Source organism: Lagopus leucura, unplaced genomic scaffold, assembly GCF_019238085.1.
Source record: "Lagopus leucura isolate 7727_CA_CO unplaced genomic scaffold, USGS_WTPT01 Super-Scaffold_100159, whole genome shotgun sequence".
NCBI lineage: Eukaryota > Metazoa > Chordata > Aves > Galliformes > Phasianidae > Lagopus > Lagopus leucura.
In genome coordinates, this window is record NW_024962335.1 from 11,613,675 (window position 1) to 11,637,902 (window position 24,228).

The following is a 24,228-nucleotide window of genomic DNA, read 5'->3' on the forward strand; positions in this document are numbered from 1 at the left end:
GGGAGGGGGCGCCGAGGGGCGGGGCCGAGCGGGTCCTGGCAGGGAGGTACAGGCGGGGAGAGCGGCGACCCCCGAGCGAGGATACGGCCGTCCCCCGGGTTGAAGGGAGCGGCGAGGCGGGTTGCATTTGAAGCACTACGCAGAGCTCGGTTACGGGTCGGCGTCCCCTCTCGGAGCGCCGCTTTGTCAGACGCTCTCCATACCCCTGCCAGGACCGGCGTACGGCGGCAGCGCGCCGAGAAGTGTCGCCGGCGCCATGGCCAAGCACCATCCGGATCTCATCTTCTGCCGCAAGCAGGCGGGCGTCGGTGAGTACCGCACCTTGACGTGGGGCTGGGCGGCCGTTCGGGCCCGTTGGGTGCCGTTCGGGCCCGCGCGCGCATCTCCCCGCTCTTCCCCCGGCCCTCAGAGCTCGGGGTTCGTGGCGCGCTCTCCAGCGCGGGGATGAGGCTTGGGCTGCGCGGTCCGACGCCGAGTGCGGGTTTCCTTATGGCCGGTGTGGGGTGCCGTTGGCCGAACGCCGTGCGCCGGCACTGTGGGCCGGGTGGGTGTGCCCTGAGGACAGGCATCGCTTGTGTTCGTGGTCTAACTGTAGCCGCGTTCCCATTTCTGCCTCAAGTAACGTTTGTTTGTTTTTAATTCTTCTTACAGCAATTGGAAGGCTTTGTGAAAAATGTAAGTATATCTCCCGTTGTTTGAGAGCCCAGCATTGTGGTAAAAGTCTGCAGCTTGATTTCTCTTTATGCTGCAGCAGTTTCAGTGGCTGTGGATACAGTGAGTGCTTGATTGATGGATTTCTTGTAATCCAGAATGCAGAGCGATCAGCCTGATGATTTCAAAGAAGAAAAACACATTTTTGGACTCTGACTCCCCAGCTTGAGAAGGGGTTCCCTTCATCATCTAATAGATTGGGAAATGGATGGAAAAAAAGTGCCATCTAAAGCTACAGCAGATGAATATGCAGAAATATCTGTTCAACCTACTGCAGGGAACCTACTTTAGCAAGAGTGTTGGACTTGATGATCCCTGGAGATCTTTTTCAACCCCTACAGTTCTGTGCTAGTGCTCACCTGTAGCAGCAAAGAAAGAGCACCGTCAATCATTATATCCTCAAAGGAGCTCAGTACAAGTAAGCCAGCTATTTCTAGGCTCCAGGAAATGTTAAAAACAGGCAAACTGAAGAGAAGCACAGTCTGAAGCAACAGAACTGTTTTCAAGAGCACGCAGAAGTTAAACAGATTCCCAGTGGTAGTAGCTGAGGGCAGTCAGCATGGGGATTTAAGAGCAGGTTAAATGAGCTGTTTGTGGGAGTCAGGATTAAATGCCTTGGGAACTGGTAATAAGATATGTAACCTTTCATCTGGAGGTCAGAGTTTTGGATCCGGGCCTGCACAACAGAGACTGTCAATGGCATCTGATGGCTGTTTGCCTGTATGATAAGAGTGCTTGAATTTCACTCAGTTCCTTGTGAGAAAGCAAGAGCAGCTCTGTGAAGTGGCTGTTTATGCCAGTTTGCCCTTTCTTTGGCCTTCTCACAGATGAAGGATTAAAAGCATCACAAGTGCAATCTCATATCCCACCCCTCTGAGGGTGGTAACACCAGACTTTTGTTGATGTGGCTCTCTGGGAGATGCCTACACTGCTGCTGTGTAGGTAAGGACGCTAGTCCTGGCAATGTGGCATTTTTTCACAAATGAAACGTTAAGGGAAGTTTTCAGAGTAAAAGTAATGGTATGACTTAAGGAGTGTTAGCTAATCACACAGGACATGGCTGTTGGCCTCTGAAGTCTGTATACAAATATAATGTTGCACCTTGTACCTGTAAGCTAAAGTTCTGCAGTCTAACTGCTTTGTCTTTGAGTGTACAGGCAAGTTCTTTGTCCAGAAGGCTTTTCCTCTTTTATGTGGGGTGGAGAAAAGGACGTTCTGTAACCAAAGACTGCTGTATTTGCAGGTGATGGCAAATGTGTGATCTGTGATTCGTACGTGCGGCCCTGCACCCTCGTGCGCATATGTGATGAGTGTAACTACGGCTCGTACCAAGGGCGCTGTGTGATCTGCGGGGGCCCAGGGGTGTCTGATGCCTACTACTGCAAGGAGTGTACCATCCAGGAAAAAGATGTATGTTGTCATCCAGTCTCCTGGGGAATTGCTTATGTCTTTGTTTAATAGCTATGCTTATCTTTAAAGGGACTTAAAGCTAGTGGTATTAATGTTAGGATGTTGGATGCTTGGCTTCTGCTCCCAGAACTGGCACTGGTTTTCATTACCTTGCATTTTTCTTTTTTTGTTGTTGGTTCCCAGTATTTGTGGAGCATTTTGAGATAGCAAGCATCTGCATTCTGTATCCCATCCGATTCTGTATCCCAAAGGATCCTTGAGTGCTTTGCAGTGCATACTCACAGTTCGCTTCCTCTACATGCTGCTTGTTACCACTTTCAGCTGTTATCTTACTAGATCTCTCAACCTAAGTTTTATCAGCAGCAGAGATATTTTAAACGCTGCAAAGGCAGTGGCAGGATCAGCTCCTTACTGAGTCTGTGATCATACCATACGTGGTATGGTCATGCCACTGGCACGTATGGTACTGTAAGGCCTACAGTATCACCACCTGTGTTTACCTTTGTGTTAAAGTAAAGTTAGCTCTTAGTGCCCTTTGTCCTTGCTCCACTAATTGTCTTTTACAAGCTTAGCATTTCTTGTATAATTTCAGTAGGGTGTAATTTTTTTAATTCTTGTCTGGAATGACCTATATTGTAAACACCTTCTTTTCTGCTAATTTCTTATTTCTATAATCAGTGCTGTTTAATTTTCTCCTTCTGAAAGATAGTTGCTGTGCCTGTGCCTGTGAACAAGGCAGATGTTCACTCTCTAGGTATGCAATAATATCCATCACAGTGAGTGCAAGTCATGAAGGACTGCCCATGTAGTAGGAAGACTGTAGGAAGACTGTAGGGAGATGCAGAAACATGATGCAGTATGCCAGAATATGGACCTGATGAAGAGTATCTGCTAAGGATTGTGTGGTTTTTGGGCTGGATCCTTTGCAAACACCATCTCCAGCACACCCTGATGTCAGCAGAGTGTGCTGACAAACAGTTCTGTTTGATTTGGAGGAACGTGCTCAGCCGACTGAGCTGCTGCTTTAATTTTGTGCAGCACTCATATTTTCTCTAGAGGTCTTGCAGGGCAAACCCTCATCTGAATTTAGTCAGTAGATCTGACAGGACCACAATCTTTCTTAGTATCTAAGTATTATATGTGGATAGAAATGCTGTTGGTGGTGCTGCCTCCTACGTCTGAAAATGTTGTGAGAAGCAGTAGTTTCGTTGACTTGTTTGTAAAACCAAGGCACTTGGTTTGACAGTTTATCAGTAAAATAGACGTGTGTTTTATTTTTACCAATTCATATTGATTCCTGATGGGTATTTTTCATAATCTAGTCTCATCTGTAGGTTCAGATGTGAAATAGCCTGCTGCTCTGGAAGGGAGGGTTGTAGAGAATATAGAGCTGGAGGAGCAGAATAGCAAGGCAGAATTGAGGTATTTTGAAAGCTGGATGAAACCTGCTGTAGAAGACCATTGCCCTGTACCAGCAAACTCGCATATTAGGAACTATTGCGAATGTGAATTTAGAGATCTGAAAGAGCAAGTGACAAGATTGACTTGCAGGATTGAACAGAGCTGGTGCAGGTGTAGGTGTAGAGCACTCAGAGCAAGAACAGCCAAAGGTGGTACACATCACAATTACAATAGCTGGTGCTAACCTGAATAGAATAGGAGAAGCGGGCGGACGTAGCTCTGCATCTGAAGCTCTACCACCCTAAGGCTTCAGTCACAGCACTTATCTTCCTTCATCTTCAGAGGAAGACTGAAAAGGATCAGGAAGGAATAAATGAGATCTTAAAATGATGGAGGTGGATGCACTTAGGCACGCAACGCAAAGGGCCTGGTTAGCCTTGGTTCGTGCCTCCCTGGAGAGAAACTGAGGTATTGCTTTACCTCAGTTCTGTCTGTGGGTAAGGTCCAAGATCTGCCTTGTCATCCAGGACAGATCTGAGCTGCAAAATATAATCCTTTCTTGGGGGACAGGAGCATGCTCATATTCTACCTCCTTGTGAGGGGGTGGAAGAATAAGCAGAGCCCTGCAGTAATGCTGTCAAGATTGTCACAGGCACCCTGGTTTGTGGGAGGCAAGTCTTGGAAGAGTCCTGCTGCTGAGGTTCCCAGTCGAATAACAAGACAGTAGCTAGAGATGGGTTGTGGCAGCTGATTTCCCCCTTCTACTCTTTTCTTGTTACTTTTACTCTGCAGACCCTCCCCAGCAGGTCACTTCTCCCATGCAGGAGCCAGTACTGGTGGCGCAACTTGAGTGCAGTTTCTGCAGCAGCTGACATCTGCCCAGAGGCTTTCTAAATGTAATCCGCTCAGCCTTATGCAACAGTCAAGGACACGTGTTCCTCTGCCTGTTGGGCTCCTCAGCTGCTGTTGCCAGCCACAACATTTTGCCCTCAAGAGTTATGCAGATGCTGGGCTCAGGTGGCTCACTGACAAATGTTCTGTAGTTGGCAGAGAGGTACATGTCTCTGATTTGTGTTTGCAGCTATGCCTCTGAGATGGGGCTCTTCTGTCCCCCTTCTTGCATATTTTTTGTTGGTTTGTTTGTTTTTTTGTTGTTGGTTTTGTTGTTTGTTTGTTTTTTGCATACTTTCTACCGCAATTCAGGTACAAGATCTTAATCCACATATCTGCTCTGAATAGCTGTCCTCTCCCAAGATGACCAGATAGTCTCTGAAGTAATCAATCTAACCTGCAGGAAATCTGAGATTCGCTTTTGCTGTCACAGCTGAGAGTGGTCTCAACACTAGAGTGGCTTAGTGACATCTAAAGCAACAAGATTCTTTGTGGCTAAGGAGGGGAAAGGTTATTTCTCTGAGCCTCATAAATTCTCTGTATCCTAATTTAGAAAGAATCCAGTCTTGAGGCACCGAGCATCCTTTTCATTAAACTGCTGTACGAGCTGTTTTCCATCTTCACCCTGAGGAGGAGAGACTGTTCTAGAGTAGTGTTAAAAAGGCATCCACCCTTTTTCTTCTTGCCAATAGTAACCACAGTTTGAGGGCAGTCTGCCTTCACAGGTGTTTGAAATGTATGTTGAGGACAGGGTGGGGAGAGAGGGACCTGGGATGAGTCTCTCAGAACTGTGTATGTGATGCTGGTGTTCTGTTTGCTCAACTCCCACTTCACTTTCTCTTTTCTTTTTGCAGAGAGATGGTTGCCCTAAGATTGTCAACCTGGGCAGTTCCAAGACAGATCTCTTCTATGAAAGGAAAAAATATGGATTCAAGAAGAGGTGATCCTATCTGTTCCAGGCTATACTTCCTGTCAGGTTGGCAAAAGGGTCTTGGAACATCTCTGGACTTTACTATTATTGAAAACCAGCTGACTATGTTTTCTAAAGCAGTACAAATTCAGTAGTATATTTGGGGGCTGAGAGGGGACTGAAGCCTGATTGGAACTGACTATCAGAAAGAGTAAAGTTGTTTTTTCAGTAGCTTTGCTAGAAGCTGTCTCAACTCACTAAAAAATATCCTGGTGGGCAATCATTTGCATATGGAGGAGACTGGCTCAGTAAAAACCAAGTGCCTTGCTGGTGTGGAGAAATGCTCTGCTTCCCTACTTACCAGGTCTCCCCTCAGCTGTTAGAAATCACCCCACACGTTGGCATTGAAGCACGAGGGCCAGTCCTGTGTGACTGCTCCCCATCTCTTCCTCCAGTATATTTCCATGATGCCCTGTTTTGTGAAAAAGCTAGCACCATTTGTGGCTGATGCTTTCCTAGGGAGAGCGCAGCTGTTCCATGTTTTCTTTGACAGATTAATCCAAGGCCCTTTCTGTAACCCGTCCTGTAGGATGCATACCAATAAAGCTACTTGTCTTGTTTTTTATTTTTTGTGTAACAGAAGGATTTCTCTCTGGTTCATTCTGTGCTTAGCCTCTCTGGAGCTTTCTGGGGACACAGAGGATTAGCCCAGCTAGAACTGTACAATGGGTTATCAGGTTTCCAACGGTGTCTGCTTATGGCCATGTGACCTTGCTACAAGGAGCTTCAGGGAATGGCTGTTGCTTTTGTGCTTGTGTGATCCCAGCCACTGACCATTTAGTCCCGTAGCGTGAGGATCGCTGAGCTTGTAACCCTTATCCTAGCTAAAACGGCTGTGGATGTTGTTTCACCATGCAAACATCCAATCCCTTTCTAAAACCTACTAAGCTATTTGACTCGCTGTCCTGTTCTTGTGAATAAGTTAAAGCCTTCCCTGCTGTAACTGGAAACCAACTATTGTGCGATAGGCCATTAGCTGTATGCATGCTGAAAACCAGGGGCTGCTTGTTTGTCAAATACCAGTGCAGGCTAAAAGTGGTCTGTTTGCTCAGCAGAGATCTGGAAACGGGTGCCTTTACACAGAGGGATAACTGCGTGTGTGCCCCAGATGGTTAAATTAGAGCTGTACCATGCCCCATGGTCCTTAAGGTCTTTGTAAAGCACACTGTGCTGCATTTAGGGCAGTCACTGTCTGTGTAAGGCACCTTCTGGGATTTCAGTTATTCCTCTGAAGCTAGTATTGATTCCTCTAGCTCCTCTCTGATTTAAACGTTTCTTCTGCCTGTTGTAGCCACTTAGGTATTTCAGCTAAGAGAAAACAAGGAGACAAACTGTGATCTTCTTTCCCATACAAGTCATTTCTTTCTGCTATAGCTGGCTCTAGCTGTGAGTGGTCCTACAGCTATCTCAGCTTTCCTTCCTCCCCAATGGCAATTAAGTCTGTTTTTCTCTTCCAAGCTTTTTGCAGTCTTGAGAACACCTGTGTGTCTTCTTCCCTGCACCTTAGTTCCCTTGCACACCTTCTGGTTAATTTTTACTAATGTGGATGCTATTTGTCAACATACTCAGAGCAAACCAGTTCTCTGGTTCCAGCAAACCCACTCTTTGAGTATTTCTGCCTCAGTATGTGGCTATCTCTTGTTCCTGGCTGGGAAGCTCATGTCAAAGTCGTTGTCAGCTGCTTTAAATTCTGTATTTCTTTAAAACTAGTACATGACATGCAGATTTTTTTTTTGTTTTTTTTTTTTTTGTACATTGAACTTTATCACTTCAGCCAGCATTTATCAGTTACTCTCAGTCAGGCTGCCTGGGTTATCACACAAGGAATGCAGCAGGTTAGTACATATCTTTTCTGCTTTCTTTTCTTTCCCTGAAGTTTTTTAGATGAGAAATGTCATTCAATGAAGCCAGTGGGAAATGAAGTTTGAATTTCTTTTTCCTCAGAGCTGCTGCCTCTAATGCAGGGCACCCTAGAAGATCTAATTTTGGAGCAGCCCTTGTTCCTGACCATTTAACCAGGGGTTGCTATAGAGATCTGAGAGCCCTCATCCCTTCCCCCACCCCAAAAAGGGCTGAGCACACTTACTTCCTTGGCACTCCTGCTGCCTTCGCTCTGCCGGGTGTATCGGGTGTATCGGTCTGCATTTGGCAGCAGCAAGAGCAAAGCTGCCATTTCTAGTTGTTCTGAGTCACTGGGCAGGTGGAGAGAGGGAGGGACAGGCGCTTTTCCCTTTGCCTTGTTTGCTCAGACAGCTCTGGGGAGAATGCCAAATGCCGCTGCTGCTCAGATCGGTTCAGTGCCACTGCCTTTCTGGTACTTTCAGAGCACGGATGGGACATTGCCCTGGAGCTGCTTGTTCAGACAAGGGTAACGGATACAGCTGGGTAGCCCAGAAGAACTCGGCTTTGCTTGCATGGCGATGATTTCTGTTCACCAGTGAATGATACCCACACAGGGCTACCAGTATTTGTTACCTAAAGAGATCAACAGAACAAAACTCATTGAAATCACTCTCGCCCAGTAGATTTCCTGTCAGTACTGCATCCCAGAGCACATAGTAAAGGAGTGATGAGGGAAGGAATGGGACGAGGAGTGTTCTGCTGTGTGCTGTTTGCCTCTGGAGAAGCATCACCAGCCTTGGTGCTCCTGGTGCAGGCGATTCAGGGGCTCCCTGACTGCAGGTAGAGGACAAGGACAGGTGGAAGAGATACTGCCTTTCCCATAGGGCTGAACTCCCATAGTGCTGGCTGCAAATCCTGAGTGCATAAGGCTGAACGTCTTCCTGCTATTACTTTTCTAGGTAAAGTTAGTGCTTTTTTTTTTTTTTCTTAAATCAAAAGGATGTTATGTAATAAGTAAAAAATCCTTTTATTTTAAATGTTTACACAGAGGGGGAGGAGAAACATGGGAACTCTTGGCCTATTAGGTAATTGGCCTCTGTTGCCAGTACTAACAAGGCATTGCTGCCTTGTGAAACAGGGATGTTCCCTACACACCCCTTCCGACCAAAGGCCAGCCACCGTGTCACAGCTGAGTTCTGAGCTCAGCAGCAGCTCTCCAACACACCTCCCGTCATTGAATCGTCTCATCAAGGGCATCGACAAAGCCCTTGAGCCTGAAACATGACCTTTAAAAAGTGCTGAGGGCTGGCAGATGCCTTGAGCCAACCTCTGAGCTTTCCCTGCACATAGGTGAAATCCTGCTTTCAGAAACCTTACCTGCAGAGGAGACGTTGCTTTCTCATTATGGAGATCAGCTGGAGATGTTTTGCCTATTTCCATAGCAGGAAAAAGAAATCCATTTCCTCGAGGTTGTCGTGTGACTTGGATGTAAAGAGGATTCAGGGTACGGCGGTGTTAATTATGCCAATTACAACCTGACTGCCCTTCCTCAGCATTGATGAGCCCAGCAGGACTTAGCTTGCCCCTGCGGCTGGGCCATTCCTGTCCTCTTTGTGTGGACCTGTTGGCTGTGCTTTGATGTAACACCACACAACCGGGAATGCAGGAGCGGATACAGGGACAGGATTCCTCTTCACGCACGTGGGCCAGTGCAGCTAGGTAATTACAGGAGCGTGGTCAAGATGCAAATGTCTTCAAGAGTCCTAATGTGTAAACACCCTCTTAGTAACACCTTATTAAAACAACAATAGAATTTTAGCAATGTAATTGCCATTTTTTCTTAACGATGCCAAAAATAGTGCCATCATTTTAATTTCCTGATTGCTGGCTGACAGCGTGACTTTGTTTCCAGCCAAGCAAGTGCTTGGTGTTCCAGCTCCTTTGTAGCTGAGTTCCTGTTAAACTGCAAGTGATTAACCTAGCTCCAGAAGTAGCCCTGTTCTGTGGCAAACCTCAGGTTCCTCAGATTACAGGAAAGATTCAGGTCCTTGAGACTTCAGGAGAGGTTCAGGTTGGATATGAGGAAGAATTTCTTGTTAGAAAGAGTGGTGCTGCAGTGGCACAGGCTGCCTGGGGGAGATGGTGAAGTCACCATCCCTGGAGGTGTTCCAGAACCGTGTGGATGTGGCACTGAGGGATGTGGTCAGTGGGCATGGTGGGAGTGGGCTGACCATTGGACTCAATTTTCTTAATAGTCTTTTCCAACTTTTATTATTGTATTCTAAGGTGAAGGGCTCCTGATTGAGGCAAGACAAGCAAAGCCCAGAAAGATGCTGAGGATCTCTGTGGGAGCAGGGTGGGAGAGGAGCTCAATATTTGGTGTCAGGGGACAGTGGCCATGGAAAGCTCTCTGACCAGAGGATGGGGAACTGCTCTTTGAGGTGGTCTTTGACCATTCTGAAAACAGGCAGTGAAAGAAACGTTTGCACGTACGGCTGTGTACTGAGGAGATCCTATTACAAGAGAAATGCCGCTATGCGATGGAACGTTCCGTGGGAATTCTTTAGAACTCAGGGCTAGGGCCCCCGCACCACTGACGGCACGGCCTCGCTGTGCTGGGAACTACACCTCCCAGCAGACCCCGCGCCGAACCCGCCCCCGCCCCGCGCGCACACCCCCTTCGGCTCATTGGCTGAGGCAGCGCACCAATCCGGACGCGCCGCCGGGCCCGGCCGGCCAATGGGGAAGCTGTTGCTAACAAGCCTCAGTTATTTTTAGCACACCGCCGTCGGCGCACCTTGCGGCTCGCCTCCGCCGTGGCCGGGCCGGGCCTATTCACGGCGGCGGAATCGCACAGGCGCACTGTGAACAAATAGTCCGCGAGCGGCGGGGCGGGGGCTGCTCCCCACACGGAGTCCTTTCAGGAGATTAGCGACCACAGGCGGTGGGGGGGGGGGGGCGGGCTCCCCGGGGTCGCGGGACTCATTCACAAGGGTCGGTGCGTGGGAGGCAGCGCCGAGCCGCGTGTGCCCCTCAGTGAAGCCTTGGAGCCTCCCTCCTCGGGTCAGCCACCTGATCCTCGCTAAGGCCCCCGCCCCCTGCCTTCCCTAGTGCTGCTGCTTGCCCCTCTGCACAGCGTGAAAAAAGCGAAAGAAAAAAAAAAAGAAAAAAAAAAAGAACTCCTTCCCCTCCCCCGCGGGCTCAGCGCGCCGCGCGGCGCTGAGGGGAGGGGATGTAGTTCCGGCCCGCCCCTCCGCGGCCGCATCACGCGGGGCGGGAGCGCGGATCCGTGCGCGGGGTTGCTAAGGGTGAAAGTTTGCCGTGAGTTGGCTCACTCGGGGCCAGGGCGCGGGCGGCTCCAGGCCGGCGGGGGTGAGGCGGCGGCCGTACTCCAACCCACACCTCCGGGCGTCCCTCGGCACCTTCGGCCCTACAGCCGCGACGCCACCCCCGGGCCCGCCCCGCGGAGGGAGCGCAGCGCTCGGCGGAGACAGAGAGAAGCCAGGGACGGAGCGGAGAGCGGTACGCAGAGCCCGGGCTCCCCCGGCCCCCTCAGAGCCTGGAGCTGAGGACACAGTGAGTGGGGCGGAGGGTTCGGACCAACTGGGTGGGCCGCGGGCGGCGTCCCGGGACTTTCCGTACGTCTTAATGGGGTCGACAGGCTCTGCCCGGCCGCGCGCAACAAAGCCGCCGCTGGCTCTTGCGCCGGGGAGGGGGCCGGGAAGGCTCCGCCGGCGGCCTGGGGGTGTCCTTTGCTGCCGGGAGTGGAGGTCAGGCCCGGTTCTGTTCTCGTGGGGCCGCCTTGGGGGTCTCGGCCTGAGGGGGGGCCGCATCGCCTTCTCCCCTCCCCCCTACCGCTTCGCTGACAGGGAGAGGGAGGAGGAGGAGGAGGAGAAGGGAGGGGGGCGGCTGCCCGGCGGTCCCCGGCTTCGGGGCGTTGCTCCGGGGCGGGCGGTGACACACTGCGCATGTGCCGTGGAAAATTTTTCGCCCTGCCCCACCGTGGCAGCGCTGGGGCGGCGGGCGGGGCCGCGCGCGGGGCGTGCCGGGAGTCGTGGTTCGGGGGGAAGTGGGTCACGGGGAAGAGGGGCGGCGCGGGGGGGAAGCGCGGACTGCAGCTCCCAGAGTGCCGCGCGGCAGGAGGCGGCCCCAGGGCTGGGCGGTAATGGCGGCGGTGGCACGGGGGCAGCCGGCCCTGGGGGAGCGGCCCGGGGGGTGGGGCGGCGCGGCCCCGGAGCAGTTGGATCCCCGGCTTTTCTTTGCCTGTCGCTGTATGAATACGTGTTGGAAGGAGCTCGAGGGGTCCCCGGGAGCGGGTTCTCTCCTTGTTAGGCGGCAGTGGTGGCTCTGGGCCTTTTGGAGTGTCCCTAGGAGCCTTGGGGTTGGTTAACCCGTCTCAAGGGAAGGTTCAGAGTGTGCCCCTCTATGAAGAGAGCGGACTCAGTGAAAGAGAAAAAGGACCTGCAGATGGCTCGTGAGGGTGGGGAACCCTTCATTCCCCATCTGTGAGCACGACTTTCTCACTAATATTGGGTCTGGGTTAGCATTTAGCACACGGGATGTAAAGATCTATCAAGAGGCCGTTTATTTTCCTGCTGAATTTGCTGGGGTCTCAAGCTGCCCGCTCCTAGGGGGCCTCATAGCAGGCAGGGTTTTTTGGAACCTCCCTTTGGGGTAGCACAGGGCTTTGTGAGCCCTCTTTGAGAGGTTACTGTGATCCTCCAGGGCTCTGCTCAGTGCCCCCTTCTCTGCACAGGGCTCTGTTTCAGCCCTGAGGCTTCTGCCTTCTGGAAATGATTCCTCCTTTCTGCCTGCTGGAAGCTCTGCTTTCTTATATTCTCTTTGGTGTTCATCCATTCTTGGTCAGGCCCTGGTTTCGTTCCTGTGGTTTCTCATGTTGCTGAGTTAAACCCAGAGGGGATTCCTCCAGCACTGGCCTTGCTATTAGCAAGCTTGGGCTGTGGGATTTGCTATTTGTTCCTTAAACTGAGCCTTCTTTGACTGCAATTCATACAGAAAGAAAATGTAGAATCTACCTGTTTGTTTTACTTAGTAATAAAGCCTAAAAATAGTTGAGAGTTTTCTTAAAATGTGCTTATTTAATCCTACTTGTCCACTCAGTCAGCCCAAGCCAACAAGTCTGGGCGGTTCCTCGTAGCCTGGGTGCGGGGCTGTGCTGCTGGGCTCCTGCTTTTTTGGGGGAATGCTGACAGCTGAGGTTTGTGCTCCATCCCCACCCCCAGATAATTGGCACAGGTTGCACTGCCGGGCACTGCATGAGAGCATCCCTGCAGCCCATGTTAGGAAGGCAGCTGAGCGTGGTGTGGCTGCTTGAGCAAGGTGAGGGTAGCTGAAGGCTGAGCAGCCTCTGACGAAGCTGCCAATTAAAAACTGGATATTCTGCTTGCCTGCAGAGAGGTGTGTAGGCTGCTGGAAGCGCGCTTCCTCGTCAGGTATCTGTGGGATGCGCTTGCTCTTGGGTGGGTAACAATGCATGGTGCAGTACAACCGAGGGATTGTACACAGGTAAAAGCTATTCCTAAATCTGAGTGTAATGGGAGAGCTGTGTGTTGTGATTTCACACTGTGCTTTTGTGGATTCTCTCAATTTCAAAGACTTCTTTGGGTGGGTGAGAGGAGACAAAGGATTACTTCAGTCTCTGGCAAGCAGTTCCAGTTTTTATTCAGTACCTGGCCCTGGCGGTGCTGAACTGCTCTCTGCGCAGGGAGAAGGATGTGAGCGGTGGCACGTGTGTATCTTGTGACCCTACGCACGTTTTCTGCCCCCATCTGAATTAAGTTGAGATTTCAGGCTTGTGGCTAGACTGAGCCTAAACTGGGTATGCTTAGTAAGATGGTATGCTTAGTAAGATGTCTACATGCTTGCCAGTCAAGGGAGAGTAAACATGGTCTGGCAGCTGGTGCCTCTGCACCCTCTCTTGTTCCTTATCCTCCTGCCTGTTCCAATAGGACATGGTGCTCCTGGCCTCCCAAGGAGAGCCATCTCCATGCAGGTCCTTGCAGAGCTGCTGAGGGAGTCACAAGGCTTCCAGGTGGTGCTCGTGTGCTTGGAGAAGCGGCTGCAGGGAGCTGTTCTGGAAGCAACCGAGTGCCAGGGCGTAGCGAGGCATGTTGGCTGAAATAGCTCTGCCACAGCAGGCAGTCGGCCTGCCTGCTTTTGGCAACAAGGTGGGTACACAATACGTAGCTTGTGCAGGGAGCAGCCACACTCCTGTTTCTTCTGCACAGGACCGGGGACGCTGTTCCCCAGCAGCACCAGGAAATCTGGGCTGACACCTAGTGAGCATCGCTGCTTGTTCTGCTTCTGCTAATGAAACAGTGTGGCTGTTTGTCTCAGTAGGTGGAGAGTTGCTGTATTTTTCTTGTCTTCATCCATATTTTTCTTTCTTTTTTTTCTAGGTCTGCTTGGAGCCAAATCTTGTCTATGTGTGTGTCATTTTGTCTCTTTTAATACACTGCCCTGACTTGCTTGCTGTGAAGGGAGTATGCATCTGGAGATTAAAGTTGCCCTTAACTTCATCATCTCATACCTGTACAACAAGCTTCCTCGGAGGCGGGCAGACCTGTTCGGTGAGGAGCTAGAGCGCCTGCTGAAGAAGAAATATGAGGGTCACTGGTACCCAGAGAAGCCTCTGAAGGGCTCAGGCTACCGCTGCGTTCATATTGGAGAGACGGTGGACCCGGTAGTGGAGCTGGCGGCCAAGCGGAGTGGGCTGGCTGTGGAGGATGTGCGTGCCAACGTGCCGGAAGAACTGAGCGTCTGGATCGATCCTTTTGAGGTCTCCTACCAGATCGGTGAAAAGGGCTCCGTAAAGGTCCTCTACCTGGATGACAGCGAGGGCTGCAGCGCTGCTGAGCTGGACAAAGAAATCAAAAGCAGCTTCAACCCTGACGCCCAGGTATTTGTCCCCATTGGCAGCCAGGACAACTCGCTGTCCAACTCTCCATCCCCCTCTTTCGGCCAGTCACCGAGCCCCACCTTCATCCCTCGCTCTGCCCAGCCCATCACCTTCACCACTGCCACATTTGCTGCCACTAAGTTTGGCTCCACCAAGATGAAGAAGGGCGGAGGGGCCGGAGGAGGGGGTGGCGGCGCAGGGGCCACGCAGCAACCGCGGATGGTCAGGTCGCCCACTACCAACCTGCTGAAGCACAAGGGCCTCTCCCTGTCCATGCACTCTCTGAACTTCGTCGGGAGCGCTGGGAGCCAAGCCCCGCAGTCGCAGCTCTCCCCCAATGCCAAGGAGTTCGTTTACAGCGGCGGCTCGCCAGGGGCCAGCAGCCTATTCTTCGACGGTGTTGCCAGTGAGAGCCAGGCCAGCATCCCTCCAGCGTCGCAGTTCAATGCTGGCACGGGCAGCACCTTTGATATGGCTCAGGTCTTCGGCGGCAGCACCAACAACCTCTTCTTGGAGAAGTCTCCCTTTGTGGAAGGACTCAGCTACAACCTGAACGCCATGCAGTATCCCAGCCAGTCCTTCCAGCCCGTTGTCCTGGCCAACTGAACGCAGGGAAGGAGAGTATTGGGGGCAGGGGAGGGAGGGGGGGGGAAACAACAACAACAACAACAACAAAACACACGGGGAGAGAAAACAGAAATATACAGAAAATATTCAAATCTTATAAATATAGCTTCTTGGAAAAAGAGAGAACCCAGTGTTGTTGCGCTGTGCTGGCAACGCTCCTGAAGCACTGACTTGTTTTTTTTAAATTCAGTCCCTGTGCTTTTTCTCCTACTCACTTTTTTACTCTTTAAATGAGTCTCTGGTCTCTTGGGTTGTGTTCCCCCTTCCCCAGCCCCAGATCGGCACAGGTGTAGGTCACAGTGCTCCCTTTTCACTCCCACCTGGCTGTAGGAGGGGCAGGCAGGATGAGGTGGGCTTGCTTTGCTGTTACTGCTGTGTGTGTGGGAGGAGAGCATCTCATGTGCCTGGAGGTTCACACTGCTGCACTGCTGTTGCTCCAGGCTAGCATCCAGTTCTGTCTGTGCTGAGAAGCATCTGCTGTCCCCTCTCATCTCCAGCTATGGGAGGACAGCAGTCCCCTTTGTGCACCCATCAAGAGGCTTTTCTGTGCCCTTCTGGGGTTGGTTCGGAGGATAGCCCTGCAGCATAGAAGCACTGCAGGTCTGTCCCTGTGTGAGGAGGTGGTGCTGAGCTGTTGGATCCTGTCCCTTCCTGGTGGACACCCTACCTGCAGGGCTGAGCATTCACTCATGATCCTTTGGTCCTAGGTTTTGAGCTCTTGTTGCCGGCTGTGGATTTGTCTTCATCTTGGAGAGGGGATTTTTTTTAGTAGTTAGAGGCAACACTATTTTGGAGAAGAAAAAGGGCTATGTTGTTGAAGCTGCTGTCTTGAGTGATGGTAAGTGGTCTACAGGTCACTTCTGTGCCAGGGTCTGGGCCCCCAGGTGGGGCTGGAGGACCTTTGGGTGTGAAGGAGCCTCCTTGGAGGCTGTGGTGGGAGCGCGGAAGAGTGCGGAGAGGAGAGAAGCAGTCATGAGACTCCAGTTTTTGACGTTTAAAAGAAAAGTGAGCTTTTTGCTGCCTGCCGGGCTGGGGGTTTAGTTCTCTTGAAACGGTGTCTCTGGAGCACACTCTGAAACCCACTTCTGTGGCTGCTGTACCACTGTGCTCCTTCAGGACATCCCTGTTCAGGGAGGTGGTCTGCAGCTTGTGCTTTTTCCTTCTCCTTGACCCAAGATGAAGGCGTGCCAGCCCTCCTGTTGTTGCCAGTGAGCCTTTGCAGAGGCAACAGGATAGGTGTGGGGTGCCATTGCTGCCACAACCCTGAGGAGCATTTCCATCCTGGCGGGGCAGGCCCCCAGCAGGCTGCTTGCTGCCATCGGGCTATGATCGGCACGGCGGGCCGGGCTCACTTGGCTTCTCCTAAAATGGCGTCCGTAGCTCAGCCCTGCGGGTTTCCAGGCTAGAGCAAGCTGCTCAGGAACAGCTGAGCCATCTGCATCTTTCTTTGCCTATTCTCTTTGGTTTTTAACCTACTTACGGATGTTACCACTGCCACCCTCTCCCTGGGAGCGCACTACTGACTGCCAGGCCCCCGCTCGTGGGACCCGCCTGTCCCCAGTGCTGGCAGTGCCGCGGGACAGCAGACCCCTTTGGCACCTCTGGGGAGAGGCAGGGAGCCCCGGCCCTGTGCGTGTGAAGCTTCGATGCCACTTTGCCCCTACAGCCACGTTGGGAACCGTGGTGCGAGGGGAGGGAGGGACCAAGCTCTGTTTTAAACAAGTGTGCTTCAGAAGCGTTCCCCCGGTGTCAGGCAGCGATGGAAACTAGCAGCCTTTTCAGGGCTTTTCTAGTCTTGGATGTAGGCGTTCAGCTTCAATTTTATTTTTTAAAACCTGCACTAATTTACCTGGTTTCTTAGGGAGAGAAGAGAGAATTTTCTTTTTTTTTTTTTTAACTTTTATTTTTTATGGGTTTGTGTTCTTTTTGTTGATGTCTGTTTGTATTGAATAATTTGCTACATTTGTAAAATGCAAGAGGTATATATAATATATGTATATTTCTAACGTAAAAAAAAAAAAGAAAAATTGTAATTTTTTTCTTTTCAAGATTTTTTCTTAAAAAGAGGAGAGAGAAAAATATTTTTTCAGGAAAAAAAAAACCTTAAAAAACAAACAAAACAAACAAAAAAAAAAAGGCAGTGAAGATTCCTTTCTCCCCTGCTCAGCCTCCTCCTGTCCCTCCCACCCCACTGCCAGCAGTGAATGGGAAGTTGCCCTGTGGAGAATGAATGAATGGAAGAGGTCCATGCTGCTCTGGGTGGAGGATCTGTGTGTGCTTTGGCGGTTCCTTTCTGAGACAGGGGGGGCTTTGAAGGGGGGGGATTTGGGGGCCTGATGGCTTTTTTTTTTTTTTTTCTTTTTCCATTTTTTTTCTTTTTTTTTTTTTTTTCTTTTTCTGTAGCGAAGGAGGAATACAATCAGAGTTTTGTATTCAGAATGTTGTGCAATATTTTGGAACGGGACATTGGCGTGTCTAGAGATTTAGTTAAAAAACAAACAAACAACAAAAAAAAAAAAGGTTGATCAAATCTGTACAGTTTCTATTGTTCCAGATTTTTTTAAGTTTGTATTAAAAGCATGATATAATAACTGCTCGTCACGTGTTGCTGTCTGGTGGGATGTGCTAATGGAGGTGCTGCTGTGCTGGGCACACCTGGTGCTGCCTGGGTTTGTGCCAAGGGCAGCTCCCCAGGAACGGCAGTGGCTGCCCCACAGTGAGGTTCAGTGCCCTGGGGAGGGGGAAAGCAGGGAGCAGCGCCTTTGGCTGCACTGCCCTCAGGCCCTTCAGGCAAACCAGTTGCCAAAATAGCTGGCTTCCTGTAGCAGGCTGCCAGCAGGAGCAGCTCCTGGCAGCCTGCAACCCTTGGGTCTGAATTTCTTCCTGGAGAAGCTAGTGCTGCTTTGCCCTTGGGTTTGCAAGCCCCAGGAGCCAGGCACCCTGCGCTCCATGTGACTGTCACGCTGTGCTAAGCAACAATGCTGTTTTTTCCTCTTTGTGTCTTGAACCCCTTGTAATCATTTATCTCAAGTGTGCACCAACTCTTGCCCTTCACCATGCTGCTGGAAATGGAAAAGGGCAGCTGTACCTGCCTGCTCCTTTTGTTTTTTTTGCCTGGCTCTGACACAGGCCCTTTTTGGGCACAGGTGTGCAGAAGGGCAGTGCTTGCAGTTAGTTCAGAGCTGATAGCTGAGCAGGGATTAAGGTGATGGGCTTGGTATCACCTTGTTCCTGGCGTTTGCCCTTGCCCTGTCTCAATGAGCAGGGTGTGTGAGTGTTGGCTGTGAGCGTCATACCAAGCCAGGGTGCTGAGCAGGTCAGTTCCCAAATGGGGTGCAATATGTGGCAGCGAGGTGGGGCTCATCTGCTGGAGCCAGGGGGTGGTTTCAGCAAGGCAAGGGTGTGGGGATGTCATTCAGATGTTTGTTGCAGGAAGCTCTGCTGCTAAGGAGGAAAACTTGCTACTTGAGTCACCAGGCAGTCAACTCTAAGGAGAAGGCAGCTTGGGTAGGGAATGCCATGCTTACCCCTGCACTTTTCAGCCTGTGACAGCAGCAATCATGGCACAACTGCCTTATGCAAGCGTGGAAAGCCAGTAAGACAGCTGTGCACTGGCCTGTGTTGTAAATACAGGCCCACGGAGAGCAACCCAAGTTTGCTCTGGCTGGTGAGCACTTGCTGCTGCCCCAGAGCCTTTGGTGCCATGGCATAGCTAGCTGGGGGCAAACACCGCTTTGCGCGGGTGCCTTGCTGTGCCCTGGCTCTTGCACTAGGCCAGAACCAGGACATGGAAAAACACTGCAAAGCCCCTGCCAATGTGAATGCTGCTTCCTATCTGTACCACTTGGAGACAGCCAGTTTGTGCGAAGCCAATCCATGTGGCCACAGCCAACAGTAAGAGCGACTCCAGCCTGGCAAGCGTGTGCTGGGAGGGACGCGTGAGATTTTCCCATTGCCGTGGAGAGTGAAGGCAGTGAGACCTCTGCAAAGAAATTCATGTCTGCATTTTGCCTGTAGGAGGGCCTGGGGGGACCCTCACCTTCCTCATAAAACACTGAAAAAGCCCCTGTGGACACTGTCAGGTCTTTTTTTTCCCACTTGATTTTGTTGAGCTGGCACAGGAGTTGTGCTGCTGGTGCAGATCCCCATGAGGCAGTGTGTCCCTCTTGCTCCACAGGGTGTTTCCACCGAGGGCAAAGTTTTCCTTGGAGTGAATCAGCTAGCGAGCGCTTGCAGGCAAGTTGCAGCTGTGGCTCTCAGCGGAAGAAGCCAACACCCACGGGAGGCAGTAGGTAATGGGTGATGGGCAGTGCTGCTGCAGCCCTCCCAGCATGGCAGTTCCCACCTGGACATGAGCACCAAGTTGCAGTGCTGTCATCACCAGCGCTGGCACAGAGGTGTTCAGGTCCAAGGAGGGGACATGACTCCATCATGGTCACACAGGGAGCTCCAGGACCTGTCCATCTCTCCTGGTGCCTCTCATGGTCCCCTGAGTGGAAAGGAGAGGATGCTGAGGGATGCAGTCATTAAGTTTGGAAAAGACCACTAAGATCACCTAGTCCAACCATCGGCCCATCCTCACTGTGCCTACTGACCACATCCACAAGGTTCCGGAACACCTCTAGGGATGGTGACTGCACCACCTCCATGGGCAGCCTGTGCCACTGCAGCACCACTCATCCTGAGAAGAAATTTTCCCTCATAACCATCTGACTCTCCCTCAGCATAACTTAAGGCCATTACCTCTCATCCTAAATAGAGACATGCTGGGGACAGATGGTCAGTCCGCCCCAGTCATGCCATTGCTAAGCATCTACTAAGGATCAATATTCCTTTAGACTAGAAACTTGCCCACTAAAACTATCTGGTCAATTTTTAACCTTAGAGTGAATCATTTTCATTCTCTGAAGTACTCTTTGACAAGTATTCTTTTCCTCGGGCACTTTGTGAACTTTTTTATCAACTGGTGCTTCCTGTAGGTGGAAACCTTGTGGAAGCCAATGACTCCAGTAGACTTCAACAGCTTTGTAGTAAGCAGAGAAGCAGAGAACTGCACATCTAACCAACATCTGCTCCACAACAGCTGCACCAGACTGGCATTTGCTGCAGGAGAAACCCATTCACCACATCTCACTGTTCTCCCATTCATAGAGCCTGTCCTGTCCCCTCCCATGGCCAGGCAGAAGATGGGAAAACCCCAGTGGCCCCATGCTGACCTTGGCCTGGGTGTTCAGTGCCCTGCATTGCTTGGGGACAAAGTGCTGGCTGCCCTGGGGACACCGCACAAGTGCCAGGTGTCCCCAGTGGCTGCACATCACTCAACTTTCCTGGAAAGCAGGAGGAACTTGTTATGCTGGGTCACTTAGGGACCACAGAGTCACCTGTGAAGCCTCCTGGGCCAATGTGGACTGGACCCTTCCCTTGCTTGTCCAGTACAGCTGCATAGCCAAGAACCAGTCAGGGCTGGACATCATCACCTAGAACACCAGCAGTGGCCCCTGAAGTTGCACAACTGCCTTCCCCCAGGCTAGCGTCTCACATGTACGGCTGATGGCAGCTGCCCGTCATCATCGTGGAGCCACAAAAGCAGGAACAAAGTGTTGTGATGGAGAAGTTCCTGAATGCTGGCTTGATCGATCCAGTCTTTACCTCCCCCTAGATATTGTCTTGGATGAAGATACATCACTGTTTTTGTCTCCTCAAGTACAGGGAATCATAGACTCACAGGATGGTTGGGTTGGAAGGGACCTCAAAGCCCACCCAGTCCCACCCCATGCTGTGGGCAGGGCTGCCACCCCCCAGCTCAGCTACCCAGAGCCCCATCCAACCTGGCCTTGAACCTCCATGGCTGAGGCACCCACAGCTCTCTGGGCAGCTGTGCCAGTGCTTCACCATCCTCTGAGTGGAGAATTTCTTCCTAATGCCTGACCTAAATCTCACCTCTTTTAGTTTAAAGCCATTCCCCTTTGTCCTGTGACTATTTGCCCACGTAAAAAGTCACTCCCTCTCCTGCTTATAAGCTCCCCTCAAGTAATGGAGGGCCACAATGAAGTCTTCCCACAGCCTTCTGTTCTCCAGGCTGAACAAGCCCAGCTCCCTCAGTCTGTCTTTGTGAGAGAGATGCTTCAGCCTTCTGAGGATCTTTGTGGCCTCCTCTGCACCAGCCCAACAGCTCCAACATCCCTCCTTGTACCCAGGTCTGGATGTAAGGAGCTTGGGCCAGCTGGAGTGCCAGGCTTCCTGTTTTTTGGGGATGATGCTGGCAGGGGAATTGGTAACTACTGCTGCAGGAGGTAGTTGTCACTTGGTGAATCTAACTCAGCAAGGCAGGCTGCAGGGCCTCTCCAGGGCTTCCTGCCCTTGGGCACAGCCTGCTCAGCTCCTGCCTGGAGCACCTCCTGGTGCCGATGCTCTTCACCAGGCAGGCCATTAAAAGGGAAGTGAAGGGATGCGTCTGCGTCTCCATCTGTTTGCCACTGCATGTACCTGCTGCCGGAGCCCATGAGAGGACCCCAGGAGTGCAGCAGGGTTTCCCAGCAATCTGGATATGAGAGCAGGTAAAGCAACCACAGGTATCAGCACTCACCAGATGGGAATGCGCCCACCAGGAAACTTGGGAAGTTGGCCACAGCCACCTGCATGCAGCAACGTGCTGTTTCTATCAATGTCAGCATGGCATACAGCTGTGGGAGCTCAGGCTGTGCTGCAGCACGTGGCTCGGCTGGCACAAGTTTCCTGGTGTTGCTGCAGTAGCCCAATTAGTAGCTCAGGTGTTGCCACAGCCACTGGCAGTGGTCCAGGAGCTAATGACAGAGCAGGCAGCAGATGCGAGGATTGCACGGCTGGGGATGAGGGGAGCTGGATGGACGGCTTCTTCAAACCGGCCTCCGCTCACCGCCGGGACAATGGGTTTTGCAACGTGGATTCTTGCTTTGTTGGAAGTCTCCAAAACACCTTTCTGCCTTTGAAGGGTGCTGCATTCGGCTCTGCCACCCCTCCCAGGATGTCCAAAATTACCCTGGGATTACCGGGGTGATCATACCCATGACCACTGGTTTAGAGAAGGAGGAAATCTCATTAAAGTCCAGAGGGGTTTAATCAGAAGCCAATTGGCAATGGGGCATTGACACATCATAGGTGCTGATGCAATGTAATGACAGAGGGGCATCGAGGGCACTCAGTGGTGGAAGAGGCCTTTGCCTTGGCAAATTCCTGCCCTGTACCTCTGCCACAGATGTCCTTCTCCAGTGCCTGTGTCTCTCTTGCACTCAGTATCAAACTTAGTTGACTTCAGTGGATGCCAGCCCCCAAGTCAGCTGTGAAAAAAAGGGGCAAAAGAGTTGTTTCATAGATTCATGGAATCAGTGAGGTTGGAAAAGAGCACTAAGATCATCTAGTCCAACTGTCCACCTAACCAATTCCCCCCACTAAGCCATGTCCCTAAGTACTACATCTACCCTTTCCTTATATACCTGCAGGGACAGTGACTCCATCACCTCCCTGGGCAGTCTGTTCCAACTAGCATCACTCTTTCTGAGAAGAAATGTTTCCTAATATCCAATGTGAACCTCCCCTGGCACAACTTGAGGCTATTCCCTCTTGTCCTACTGCTGTTAGCTGGGAGAAGAGGCCAAACCCCACCTCACCACAGCCTCCTTTCTGGTCATTGTAAGGAGCAATGAAGTCTCCCCTGAGCTCCTCTTCTCCAGACTGAACATCCCCAGCTCCCTCAGCTGCTCCCCATCTGACTCGTGCTCCAGACCCCCCACAGCTTTGCTGCCCTTCTCTGGACACACTCCAGGCCCTCCATGTCTTTCTTTAGTGAGAGGCCCAGAACTGAACACTCGAGGTGTGGCCTCACAGTGTTGAGTACAGCGAGATGATTTCTAGCCTATTTCTACCGCGTTGGTGATTTTTCCTCCAATGGCTTCACAAATGCTTTGGAGATTACCCCTTGCCTCTGAAACACAGCCCCATCTTGAAAAGAGCTGTGAGGGTGTGGGCGTGAGAGCAGCCATTTTGTGCTAATAACAATAATTTTGTACTTAATACGGTGTCGCGGGAGGGAAGACAGAAATGACTAATTAAAACGTTGGGTAGATAGTCAAGTCATGAGAGCATTACTCAAGCGCAATTTAGCCGGGAAGCTGCGATTCACAGCTCTGCTATTACCAAAATACCACAGGGCTTCATCCTCCCGACATCGCCACCAAGGTGTCAGGCTGTCACTGTACCTGAGCGCAGCACAAGGCTGCCCGCCACCCACCTCTGGGCTTTGTTGCAGAGCATTCCCTATCTTCAGGACGCCCAGGGTCCCACCAACCCTTGAGCAACTCTACAATGGATGGGGCGTTGGGTGACAGCAGGGGGTTGGAAATGGGTGGGCTTTAAGGTCCCTTCCAGCTCCAAACAATTTGGCAATTCTAGGATTCTTCATGTCCTAAATCATTCTCCAGCAGTTGCTTGCTGCCTCTCCAAGTGGTGGAATGAAGACGATGAGAGAACATCTCAGTGCTTGTTTGCTGGGACCAAGCTCAGCATAAGATCTGCACCACCCCGAACACATCCATCACTGCAGTGAAGGTCCCGAGGCTCACATGGACTTCTGGCAGCAGACAGCAGATCCAATAAACAGCAGCTGCTGAGGGCCTGGAGCAGATTAAGCTGGAGCACAAAGCACGTGTTTGGAGCAGTGCCGATCCCTCCCCTGCTCTGTCAGCCCCTGCTTCTACAGCTGTAGCAACAAGGAGCGGAGGTCTCATGCAGCGGACGGCGTAGGAGGGCTCAGCAGAGGGAGGTTTGGGCTGCAGATGGGCTTGGAGCCCAAGGTCTCGGGTGGAAGTGGTGTTTGGAGCTGTGATGCGGTTCGTAGGAGTGGGAGGGCTGGCTTTTTCTGGAAATTTTTAATGAGCAATTAGCACCAATATCTTTCTTGATACCTTTGCGGTGCTTTGATGGGTACATGTGACACTGAGGGACGTGGTCTAGAGCAGTCACAGACACTGGTTGATGGTGGGACTGGATGACCTTAGTTAGTGGTCTTTCCAACCCTAATGATTCTATGATTCGATGAAATGCTGTATGATATCAATGAGAAAAGATGCACTGTGTGAGCACAAGGGTTGAGAAGATCCCCATGGAGGTGCAGGGCCAGTCCTGTTCTGGAGCACCATGAGCAGTCCCAGAGCTGATGCCTGAAGGTCCCAGCACCTCTCAGCAGGGCAGGACAGCAGCAAGGCCCAACCTATCCCCAGCATTTGATAAACTCTACTTCCCTGTGGGGCCAGCAGAGAGCAGGGAGAGAGCCTCATCCATACGCCAGGCTCCTCTGCGGGCCCAGCGGAGTAATGCTGTGCCAAGAAGGGCATTGGTTGGGGCTTACTCATCACTCTGGGATGTCAGCCCTAATGGAAAACATCAGGGAGTAGTTAGAATATGCCATAAATATTTACGAGCG

General features: G+C 51.5%; 2 protein-coding genes across 3 annotated transcripts; both read left to right on the top strand.

Annotated features, from left to right (window-relative positions):
- The first annotated feature begins 63 nt into the window (after positions 1 to 63).
- On the top strand, positions 64 to 5,948 carry PHF5A (PHD finger protein 5A). Its single transcript, XM_042890517.1, has 4 exons — positions 64 to 308; positions 652 to 675; positions 1,955 to 2,121; positions 5,268 to 5,948. Exons 1-4 carry the CDS (start codon positions 257 to 259, stop codon positions 5,355 to 5,357), a joined length of 333 nt encoding a protein of 110 aa, XP_042746451.1. The 5' UTR covers positions 64 to 256; the 3' UTR covers positions 5,358 to 5,948.
- A 4,627-nt stretch (positions 5,949 to 10,575) lies between these two features.
- On the top strand, positions 10,576 to 16,828 carry TOB2 (transducer of ERBB2, 2). Of its 2 annotated transcripts, none has more exons than XM_042889990.1 (2): positions 10,576 to 10,801; positions 13,645 to 16,828. In XM_042889990.1, exon 2 carries the CDS (start codon positions 13,731 to 13,733, stop codon positions 14,748 to 14,750), a length of 1,020 nt encoding a protein of 339 aa, XP_042745924.1. In that variant the 5' UTR covers positions 10,576 to 10,801; positions 13,645 to 13,730; the 3' UTR covers positions 14,751 to 16,828. The 2 variants fall into 2 exon arrangements, with proteins under 2 accessions (XP_042745924.1, XP_042745925.1); XM_042889991.1 differs by lacking the exon at positions 10,576 to 10,801 and adding an exon at positions 12,970 to 13,413.
- The last annotated feature ends 7,400 nt before the right edge of the window (positions 16,829 to 24,228 follow it).